The sequence below is a fragment of the Echinococcus granulosus genome (assembly GCF_000524195.1).
Source record: "Echinococcus granulosus chromosome Unknown EG_S00127, whole genome shotgun sequence".
Classification (NCBI taxonomy): domain Eukaryota; kingdom Metazoa; phylum Platyhelminthes; class Cestoda; order Cyclophyllidea; family Taeniidae; genus Echinococcus; species Echinococcus granulosus.
In genome coordinates, this window is record NW_020170507.1 from 135969 (window position 1) to 147704 (window position 11736).

The window sequence follows — 11736 nt, forward strand, 5'->3', positions numbered from 1 at the left end:
AAAAGAACCTCCTCCCTTTAATGCACGAAGTGAATCTGTATAAGCATTTTTTTGTCCTTATTCCAGCAGGCTCGGATTGTATTCAGCCGTAGGAAAAATGCCAAGTCATTCAGTGGTATTTGCTCACATGTTCGATGGCTAAAAGAGAACAGCGTAATCTCAGCCGAGGCTATGCATTCGTTCACGATGATTATTGGAGAAGAATGTGATATAGCACCACGTGCTATTTCTTTTTTTCAGCCATAAATTTCACAATTTACTCACCTCGTTTACATACCTGCCAAGCTATTTAAGCATTGCATTTAACTCACTTATAAAGATCCTTTTCTACTGAATGCAAAAGTGCTCCTCACTAACAAGTGTATCGCTTAAAAATCACGCGACAAATCTAGTGGGTGAGAGGAAAGATAGGGGACAGACAAACAGATGAACATACAAATGAGTAGTGTGGGAGGGTTACTTAGGTGATGGTGGGGACCTCGGGGGCGGACGATGAGACGAAGATGTCAGGGAAGAGTTCGAGGAGAATGTGGTCTAGCAGGACGTAGGTCAATTGCTTGTTCCACTTGCCGTGCTGGAACACCTCGAAGACGCGACCGAGACGGCGTTGAAGCGTATTGTCCTCGGAGAACCACTGCAGGTGGAAGCCTACAATATACGAGGCGGGAGCAGACTAAAGGGCTGATTCAACTCGGAAATGCCAGTGTTGTACGCTACGTAAGTCTAGTAGTAACACGTGTTGAAGCATGGAGGGATGTTAGACTTCTTTGGGGCTCTACGGTCGACGAAGCTCTGTGCTGAATGCCCTCGATTAAAGCATTAGCACCACATGGCAAAAACAAGAAGCAATATCTAACAGATAGAAAACAGATTCCACTTACGGTTGATGAGCTGTCTCAGACCAGCGTACACCTTCTCGCGTCGCACCGCCTTCTCTCGTTCGCTTCTAGTGAAAGAGCCGTCAGAAGGTGAGGGAGATAGGGGGAGGTTAGTCTCAGCAATTCGCAAGGTGGTGGTGGTGACCACAAGCTTACCTCGGTGGTGAGGGAAAGAAGATTGAATCTAAAAAAAGATGAGATTCATAGTGAGTTGTGGAAAGCAGAGAAGTAGTAGGTTTGAAAAATACAATCCCTAAGTGGGTTCAAAATGAGCAAGGGGGCAATTTAGGGCCTCGGGCTGAATTATTAAAGACTTGAGACATAAAACCATAGTCGAACATTATACCTCGGTAAACAATGGCAATTTTTCCCAAAATCTACGAAACAAATTAGTAAAGATCCGGAGCGTAGCCAAGCCACCGAAATGCTTGGCACCCATTCAAATTCCAAAAATTCATTGTGTGCCCCTTGTGGGACAGTGAATGACGATAGTGGCAAACAGATGGATTTTGTTCAAAGAAATGAGATTCGTGTTAATTGGATAATGGATAGTGCAGGGTTGTATAGTCACAGAAAACGACGATAAGATGAATGAGACTAACCTTTCCTCACAGCACTTAGGTCATGCTCCAAATGGGCAAGATCTTGACTCATCACGATAATTCGACAAAAGTAAACACAAAATGGATGTATTTGTTAGGTCCGATGTGGTATTTTAACTGACGCTGACTTTCAAACACAAACTAGCTCCAACAGCTTAGTTGCCTCCGTATCATACATAACCAAGGTGGAATTTTGAAAAAAGTTTCTTGATGGATTGGTCAACTGAATCCCCTACTGTTCATAAAGGAGTCAAACTTTGCAACGGAGAGGCAATAAGTAAAAATAACAATATCCAAGCGGTAGGAATAAAAGACACTGGGCTCCCCTAGTTACAACAGGATTCACCCGCTCCTGGAAGGGTTACTGGACGACCGAAGTGGATTTACGGTGTGACGGATTGTGGCTCATCCCAGCTTTCTTCGTTTCCACAAAATATTGCCAAAAAAGCACAATTGGTAAAGAAAGTATTTTGAAGGCAAAGCAAAAGTTGATTTCGAAAACGTCGAACTGCTAATGGTATGAGCTGATACTGCTATTTTTCTATCTTCAGACAAAAAACGACAGTGGCATATTTTACGTAAGCTGTTCAAACAAGCAATTTACAACGGCAGATAAAGCATCCCAAAACCCAAGCGGTGTAGCGTATTGAGTGGAAGTACGGATGTCGAAGGAGGCACTTCGGAAAGGAATAAACAATTTGTCTCACCCGATGCCGGTGGGAGTCATCGTTTGAATTAGTAGTAAAGTGAAGCGATCCCATGCTATCTAATTAGGAAGACTATGTGCTCGACCATAACGATGAGTAGAGTGAACAGCCAGGTTTACAAAATCACCGAAAAATATATTATTTTGGGCAAAATTGGTAATAGGAAACAAATTCTTGCCCTAGCGAATACTCGCTGTTTGAAGTGATACTACTCCACATAAAAATAACTACCCAGAAGTGAACGCACCCATGAATGATTGATTGTCACGATTACAGTGTGAAGTTGAGTAATCCCAGAGCAGGCTCACGAAATCACTCCTACTTGAGCATGCTTTCCTTAATGGTAGTTCTCTGATGCAACATAACTCGCGGTGAGGTAAGAAGAAGCGGTTTTACTTCAAATCTACGCTTGAATCCAAGGTGATGACTGTAATCCTTCCGTTTACTGAGACTAACCCATTGAACTGTACAGGAAGCTGTCAGCATTATCAGCATCATCACCACTTCAATCAATAACCTGGGATCATGAATATTTGATGCTGAAAGAGCAACCGCCAAACACCATACAATAACCACAGCTTCAAATCAAGCAAGAACTTGTACCTCGAAGGAGCAGCAACAGTGGCGCGAGGTAGTCATTGCGCACAAGGAGTCGCAGGAACTGCTCCACCTGTCTTCGCATGTGGAGGTCTACGAGATCGCGAAACTGTGTGGGTCGCAACGCCAATCCGACGTTGAGGATGGCACGGCGCAACAGACCCGGTAAGTACGTTACTGTTCCAGCCGTTTCTACCATTGCCACCGCCGCCGATGAATTAGATCGAAGCCGTGGATGATGTAATACTTCAAGGTTCCAGCCCATTTGCTCCAAAGCACAGATCACCTCGTAGCTGGGAAAGAATGAGAATAATGACTGCCAGTAAATTCATGGGGAAGGGGAATTGTACTCTGAATTTCAATTATCCGATGAAAAAGGATTCTGCAGGGAGTCCAATTCAATCGAGAGAGTACAAACTTACTAATGACTAATTTCATTCATGGGGTGAAAATTAACAGATAAGTGCCCAAAAATAAGTAGTAATTAAAGCACAAGTTACTGACATATTAGAACATTTTAATGGTCCGCATTTACCGCCAGGCCATTAGAAAAGGCGATTAATTTGTGGTCAGAAGGTTCCTTAAAATTCTACGTACACCATCTAACAAATCTGAAACTCCGGAATCATTTTTCATCCAAATGCTAGATCCTGGTCGTTCACCAATCCACTTGAATTGAAGTATTTTGACACACCCAATTTCGCTTGCGTGTGTAATAGAATTTCAGACACATTGGCAAACAGTTCAAGCATATTGCGCAGCTATATTCCGCATAGACAGTGAATGACAATCCGTATTTCACTCAAATAAAAAAAATTGATCTTAAGGGGCTGCCTCTTACCAGAGGGTTTTAAGTACAGACCAGCAGGTTAGCGTTATGCGCTGAACCCACTGCAAGAAGTCCACGTAGACGGAAAACTTCCCAGACGTCGAATCGAGACGCCGCTTGGCAGCCAGTTGTTCAATGCTTGACGGACTCTTCAAGTCAGGCCTGCGGAAGTTGTCCGCCAGGTAGCCGAAGAAATCGTAGAAGCTGGTCACGTAGGAGCCCTCCATTGCACAGCACTACACATGTGAAAAAGAATCTTTTGCTGTAAAATAGTTTATTTCATTAGAAGAAAAAAAATACTCGACTGCTTGCCTACTTCTCGAGCAAGATTTGGTATCCCAAGTGACTGATGCGGACCAAGGATAAAATGAATATGCAAGAAGGAGGCTCCTCAAACCGTTTTACTGAATTGAAATGCCTTTATTAGACACACCCACATAACCGAACACCACATTTGTTGATGCTCTAAATTACCCGTGCATAAATCACTTCACAGCAGAATTCACATTCGAAAATCTGCGACACCTAGTTTTGGTTCAGCAAAGCTTATAAAGGCAATTTCAAGGCCAGTAATTGCAAACCAAATAGTGTCAATCAGTAGTGAGTAGTAAGGTCGGACAAAGATAACAGTAGATACTTCCTTTTGATAATTGCTAACTAGCATAGCCTCATAGAAAGTCGGTAATGAAATACAGTGCTCCGAAGAACGCGAAATAAAAGCGTTTAACTGAATACTTGGAAAACTCTACATGGGAATTTGGCAGTAGATGCGTCGGAAATGATTTATTGCAGAATGCTTTCCTCTCAACTGCTACACGTCAGAATTGCAATGAGGTCGCCAATGTGACAACCTATTCAACCACGACCCAAATGTGAATGCAGCTGCGCAGAGCAGCAACAGCAGTTCATGCGCCGATTAATCAGCTCCTAATGTTATGTAAATGCTGACGGTTTGCTCCAATCGGTTCTTATAAATCAGTTTCGTAGGAGAATCGGTGATAAAAATCCACGGAAAGTACTGGAAAAGTATTTGACGGCAGTCTGCTCTTATAGCACAAGACTGCTCTCAAATTCGCCTACTGATTGAAAGTCTATCAAAGAATTCCAACAGAAAAACTTCTGCAGCATTTACCTAATAATGAGGCCTAGCCAACCGTTTCACATCGCCTGTAATGCTCCGTGGAGTCGTTAGCGGTAGGATTCATTCCTTCCGAAAAGTCTAAAAGCGGTTGCGGAGGTCTATGACTAGACGCTTGAGAGGATTGCTAAGTGTTCAATCGCCAAAGTTGCTCAGGGGATACCTTAAATACTCCATTCCCCTTAAATTATGACATCGTTTACGGATATCCGACACCCCAAATATCGGCACACTCCAGTAAACAGAGGAATAACTTCGTGTCGTTTCAATGCAGCGGTTGTAGAAGTAAGTAAATCCCAAATAAATCAAAATTCAATTCTCAACTTAATGTCAAGTACCTGTTCGCGTATTGTGCGTTACAACAAGCTCGAATGTTGCAGACATTACAGACGTAAACTGCATCCCTTTGATTGTCACGCATAAATAGGGTTTAATTTCCAGAGTCCCATAGAGTTAAAACTAAGAGAACTTTGTAGGCAATGATCTACTTAACAATGACTCGAAACATTACAGCACCTTGGCTTGAGGTACCCATTTTCCCAATCAGCTTCAATAATCTTGTCACTAGAATTCTGCAACTAGTTATTCTAAAATCCATTCCGCAAAGACCCAATAACAGAAATAGTATTAAATGCGATTCAAAACTTGTACCTCAGAGCCACGCACGCGTTTTTGGAGTACAGGAGTGCCTGCGTTGTTCCAGTAAATCCCAGAGTGCAGTCGATGTTCCAGCGTGGAGTGAGGTGTGTGTGCGTCCACGCGGTGGCGGTTCGTCGTCGATGGTGCTTTCTGAGTCGGCAGGATGAAGCATGAGGAACGGAAAGCCGTCAGGAATTTGTCCGTGAACTGCCCTTTCTGAAATGGGAAAAATGTTCAATCCAAGGGCATCTCGTGTAACAAAAAATTCTTTAGCATGTAACGCTATAATGCTACAAAATCTGTCGAACTAGCCTCTTAATCCAAAAAGGTTGGCTGACCAGATATATTACGAATTTTGCGTCCATTTTACACTACTAGGGCCATATCCCTGAACTGTCGCTTCGATGCACACATTTAAATTCATCAGCCCTGTATCACAGCAGTACTGCTATTTATAGACTTCTGCGTCTTCTTTGTCTTCATGAATAACTCAGACGCTTTTTTAGTCTTCAAGTAACCAAAATAGGCCCTGTTGTGTTGTCATGCTCCGAGATATGCGTATGAAAGCCAAGTTGCAAGTTCTTACACAAACTGCGGCCTTTGAGTTTTTTTTATAACCTTGGTGTTCCGACTCGTTTGCATCCTTCTAGCAGGATCATAGACACCTTGTCACAACCCCATAAATGCAGTGGAGAGGGATATCACAGATGCTGCGGAATCGGAGAAATTTGCAAATGACTCCACCGCCTAATACCTGTTACGTCTCTTTGAGCTAGAAATCCCATAGAAGCCTATATTTACAACGGAGAACAACAAAGGCACCCGAATGATTAACCGTTGTGAGTAAAATACTATCTTTGACCCATCAAGCCATTAGTGGCTATAAATGACACCAGAAAATCCAAAATCTTTCCGCGTTGCGAGAAGCTGAGGAGGATCCGGATGGGCGAATGGATATCATTAGAATGAAGCTTTAAATTATTCCTTACCGTGTACCCCACCTAAACAGATTCTAGATTTAAGTAATAACAAACAAGCTCGATGCAGAAAACTTTCCAGCCTTTGGTTATAAATGTAATGAACGTAATTTGAGAAATTCCGTTCGCTCCATGAAATTCAAAGATATATGAGCCGTAGACCTTCTCCCTGCACTTCGATCAAGCAAAGCAGTCAGAGAATCAAAATAATTGGAAGCCTCAGACACGCAACCAATAGTGGATGGAAACGTTGCAGCCGTCAACAGCAGCGTGGCTTTCACGATGGATGCATACATCTGTCATTGTTCAGAGGAGCCAGTCTTTCATTCCATTAAAGTTGATTACATACACTGATCTTGTTAAAACAGAGAAGCTTTTAGCTGCCTTTGTGTATAGCAGTTTTAATGAGCACAAGCGTAAGTACAGCTATAGCAAAAGAGAATGAAGTGCCTATAAGACGTAGGCCACACAGTGCATGTTGATCCAAAGTCATCCCACCACAATACGGCCTGCCTTATGAACGCATACAGCTATGATGACCTGCAATAACCTGGCCTCAAGCTCTTTGACAACATATTTATTGGAGCCTTCACCGTAATTAACAAGCCTTCTTAACACATTACTTTGTAGCAACATTGGTATTATTATGGCATGTCAAGCTGTTGAATAAATTGAGCCGACTTTTACACATACAAACATACTAAAGGCAAAGCCACACACCACATCCTTGGAGATGGGAAGTGCCGGTCTCGTTCACGCACGTGTGTGCCTAAAAGCATGCTGGTTAAGAGAAACGGCGTAACATAGAGAGAACCCTGTTTACTGCTGGAATCTCATCAACATCAATCATCACAACCCAGACGTTTAATATTTCTAACAGTATAAAAAACTGCACCAACAGATTGGCCAATTCAATGCCTAATGTTAAAAAATCAGACAGTGGATGTAATTATAACAACACTAAGAAAACCTTGCATTCACTTTATTGTTTTAAACTCAACCGTTTGGCGACACACAATTTGGTCGTTATAAATTGATAGAGAACACGCGGAATGGACATTTACGGCGCCGGATTTAGGAAGGGAAAGTGAGGCATCACATGTATACAACGCTGGAAGCAAGTGGGTTAATGCCACTCACCATGACCCAACACCATGTTTATATTCTCCCTTCTACTAGGCGTTTGAAAAAATGAGCCCTTTAACGCTAGTTTTAAAAGAATGAACCAGACAGTCACCAAATGCGAAACCAATTACAGTAGGCTTGAGGGTGATTTCAGGGGAAGGACAGCGCAGAGATGAGGTCAAGGAAAGAAGAGGGTAGACAGAGTAATAAACCGCGCACAAACGTTCGTGTGAATTCATACCGACTGAAACAAGGAGTGCTTCATTCTCCATGTTACCTAACATTCCAATTTGTTATCAAGGCTACGGTGCTCTACCACACAAAATGGCAATCGTTCAAGTGAAACAAAGAGCTGAATAGTGACACACCAATCACGTGGCAGGCAATACGTTGGATGACTAAGGCTTTGAAAATTGAGAGATGGGCATTTTTGGGGGCCGTGAGCTGGCACCCATGCCATTTCAGCACATGAAAGCTGCAAAAAGGATCCGCACTGGATCTATGCAATTGCAGGTGACATAGCGCTCACTAAAGCTGCCAGATGTGTCTTTAGGGTTTCAATCCTACTAAAGCGAACAATTAAGGCAGCAACGCTCTTGCCCCTTAATTTGAACATACAGTGTTTCGCGGATTTCTTTGGAATGTAAAGGACCGTTTGAAATGACAACGATCCTTCGAACCAGGATGGGCTGCAGGAACGCAATCATTCTCAGCTAATATAGCCCAGCTGGACGCGATGGCAGCATATAATATTTCATGCTTTAATACTGGAGTCTCGTATAAGTAAATAGGCAATTATTGTGGTAATCAGTTATAACAAGGCATGTTTGTGGAGTAAAACCCGTTTAAGGCAGACCGTTCGCCCATTACGCAAGCGGAACATTACTTTTACAACAGTCTTGCCTTCAGAACCTGCAATAATACCACTTTGTGAACATTCAGAAGGCCATTGAAAATTCTGATTTGGCTTTTAAATCAAGTTCATTTAATATGGGCAATGTACCAAAATCCTATGAAACCATGGAAATTGAATAGACCAGCACGTTAACGTAGATTATATGTATCAGATATGCCCCTCGATAATTGAACCGGCTAGTAGTGACATGACGGCAATGCCAGAAGTTTATTGTGAAGAATTTGAGTTACAAATACCTCGAAAATGGCAACAAGATGACGAGACACAGGAAAGAGCCAATAATTATTCCATTTTCTTGTCGACCTTGAGCCACGTGAACCTTGGAGTGGCAATCATCCCTAACTTATGGGCTGCTTGAATATCCAAAGCGTAGATTATTGCCCCAAATGTGACAACTGCAGCATTTACATGCAGGGAGTAAAATTAAGCTTAAGAAAATTTCACGATTGATTAATTTGAATTGGTACCTCAAAAGAGAATCAAAGAGCTAAGAGTTCCACATTCCGAGGATCTAAATAAAATCTTTATCTTTACTGTAGGTAGTAACTGACTAATCATTTGCCATTTGAGGTGGATGGATGGTCTATCAAAACAAAAGCGCACTCGTAAATAGGACGAAAACCAAGCCAGATGAGGGCCTCAGATCATAGGAAAATTCAGTGACCAGGCTTTCCAAGTAGAAACATAGCCTGCACCACTGAGACCATTCATTTGACTGGCGGTAACGATAGCACGATAGGAAAAACGCGTCCAAGAAAAAAGGAGAAAACGCGAGACGACAAACCTCCTTGGCAAGAAGAATGGGCATGGATTTAACGAATTTGCCCAGACGAATGTCCGACAGGTTGCTGCTTGTGAACTCCACATTGGGTGAGGTGAGGAAGGTGTACATGAGTTCACTTTTTCGAAGGAAGGGTTGGGTAAGCAAGTACTGAAACAAAAAAGTACTTCAAATTGGGCTTGTTTTTCCACAAACAAAAAGCATAACAATAGAGAGAGACATCTTTAACCCTGAGGGTTAATTCTTTAGCGTACTGTTTTATAGCACTAGTTTTAGCCTGTGCCACAACAATCCCTACCGTGAAGCTGTGAAAATACGCAACGAAGGGAAGGAGAGCACAACGCCTTGATTTCGACAATTAAATGAGAATGGTTAGAAAGTCGGAAGAAGAGAAAAATCACAGCTAACCTCATTTATTACTACCGTGGAGATACACCACCACCTTTGTAACCAAGAATTCCAGTTTGTGACTGGGAACAGCAAAGTACATTGCTAAGAGCCCAGAGGAGCTGTAGTAGATGTAAAAACATCCCCAAAAGAGCGTGGAAAAGGAAAGTAAGAAGAGATTACTTTTCCACCAATGCCAATTTAATGGAAGAGGGATGGCTTAACTGATTCCGCCGCGATAAAATAGGAAATCGTCATAGACAGGTAGTCGCCAAGGTAGCATATAAGTTCAACTAGTTATGGGCGATTGAGACCTAAAAACCGACCGTTTAATAATGATTCGACATCTAGTTGTTGGGACACAAGTGTATTAGTATAAAGTTTGACATGACATGAGACTACTTGTTTTGACAAACTGACGTGTTGAAGAAACTGGATACGAAAATCATTTACAATGGCACATATGGTTCGATAAACACCTAGATAAAAGAATGTTTTTATAACATCATATTTACGTTAATAAAAAGCCAATGCCCAATTTGAAATCAGACATCCATTGAACACTGTACCTTAGAACAATGTCTACACCGCTGAACACTGCAGTAAGCCAGCAATGATTGCCACTGGATGAACCAAACAGCTGTGGTTTTCGCTCAGACCCTCTTTTAGCAAATTGAAAAAAAAGGAAATGGCTAGAGAAGAAAACTGAGGCAGACCACTTACTCTGAGAAAACGCTCAAAGTATGACTTCATGTTCTCTAGAAAGTGGTGAGACTGAGCCCCATACCGTCGAGCGTGTAATCGATGGGAAATCCGCGACCCATGAAACTCTACCAGCCTCTGTTCCAATACATAGAACTCCGCATACTTCCTGTAAAAAGAAAAAAATCATTGGTTGTGAGGTAACCAAATAATCTCGCTTAGTTGTTTATAGTGAGAATGGGATAACTGCGGAAAATTCGTAAAATATGCCATTCGTCGAAATGAGCATCATTACAATCTGCGATTTTTCACATCCAAAGACCAGATTTGTGCGAATTCCGCTTTATGAGACGTCTAGTCGCTAGAAGTTGGGAGAAAACCTAGCTCAAGGCGTGTCTGTCTCTACCTCGTCTTCATTCTCCATGCTCCTCCTCCACTTCGCATGCGATCATGCACTTCTCCAATGTTAATGCCACTACCAATGACAAGGAAAGGTGATAGTAATCGTGTAAAGAAATAACATCGAGGAATACGGAGAATGAGGATGAAAATGAAGTTGTATCACTCGCCCTCACACCTTTGAGTTGCATCGAGTAGATGACCTTCTGTCATAACTGTTGGTCGACTTTCAGCTAGTGGACAATTCCTTATCATCGATTGTGTCTGCTGCATTACTGGGTACATCCACACACGCGCACACACACACAAGCACACAAAATGACCATGGTATTGTGGGGATGAGATGAAGTGGTGCGTGTTCCAGAGGCGTGAGATGGTTGGTGGAGTAGGGGGTCATTTGGAGGTAAACAATGATGTATTTCCTCCCGTAACAAACGGTAGAACAAAGCACAGATGCTACGCCTCAAAGCACATCAGTCAGACTGCTAACCATCGCAAACTGGCGCCTTTTACGATGTGGAAGAAGCGAAGAACGAACTGAGGATCTCTGCACCTTACTCTCATTCACTATTCCACGTGGCCCTCATGTGCTTAGTACGCACTACGAATTCTCCGCTTAGTATAGGTCCAAACTAATTGTTTCACCACCCACATTATATATTGCTAAAACTTGTTCCCAACTTGTTAATCTCAATTTGACCTGCCGACAATGGCGCGCGATTCCCCCTGATTAAGAACATAGCATCTTGGTCTTCCTCAACTTGATGCAGCATCCATCTTTGAGTAATTCACCACTAGCTTCGAGTAACGTGAACCACTTGATTCTGGGAGGTACGTTGTTTTCCTACCACCCACGACATCTTCAAATTTGACGAGAAGCTTCTACAGCCGTGCAGCCGAGTCAGACTCGGCTCATGAAGCACCCGAACTCGTATCCCATTCACCAGGTTAAAGCGGCATTGAAGATACGAGGGAGAGAAATGGTAGAGAGCACAGCGAAGACTGGCGCATGGATAGACTGATGTTTACCTAGGCTTCATGATGCACGCATATAAACAA

General features: G+C 42.5%; 1 protein-coding gene across 1 annotated transcript in view; it reads right to left on the reverse strand. All coding sequences in view use genetic code 11, as the record gives it.

Annotated features, from left to right (window-relative positions):
- Positions 1–460: 460 nt before the first annotated feature.
- EGR_08998 (Sorting nexin-14) overlaps positions 461–11736 on the reverse strand; it is a gene marked incomplete at both ends in the record, with an annotated part of 27047 nt that continues 15771 nt past the window's right edge. Inside the window, 8 exons of the mRNA XM_024498247.1 lie at positions 461–648; positions 882–946; positions 1035–1062; positions 2791–3077; positions 3626–3849; positions 5403–5606; positions 9193–9339; positions 10300–10447. Coding sequence (XP_024347344.1) covers positions 461–648; positions 882–946; positions 1035–1062; positions 2791–3077; positions 3626–3849; positions 5403–5606; positions 9193–9339; positions 10300–10447 — 1291 coding nt within the window. The remainder of the gene's footprint in view (positions 649–881; positions 947–1034; positions 1063–2790; positions 3078–3625; positions 3850–5402; positions 5607–9192; positions 9340–10299; positions 10448–11736) is intronic.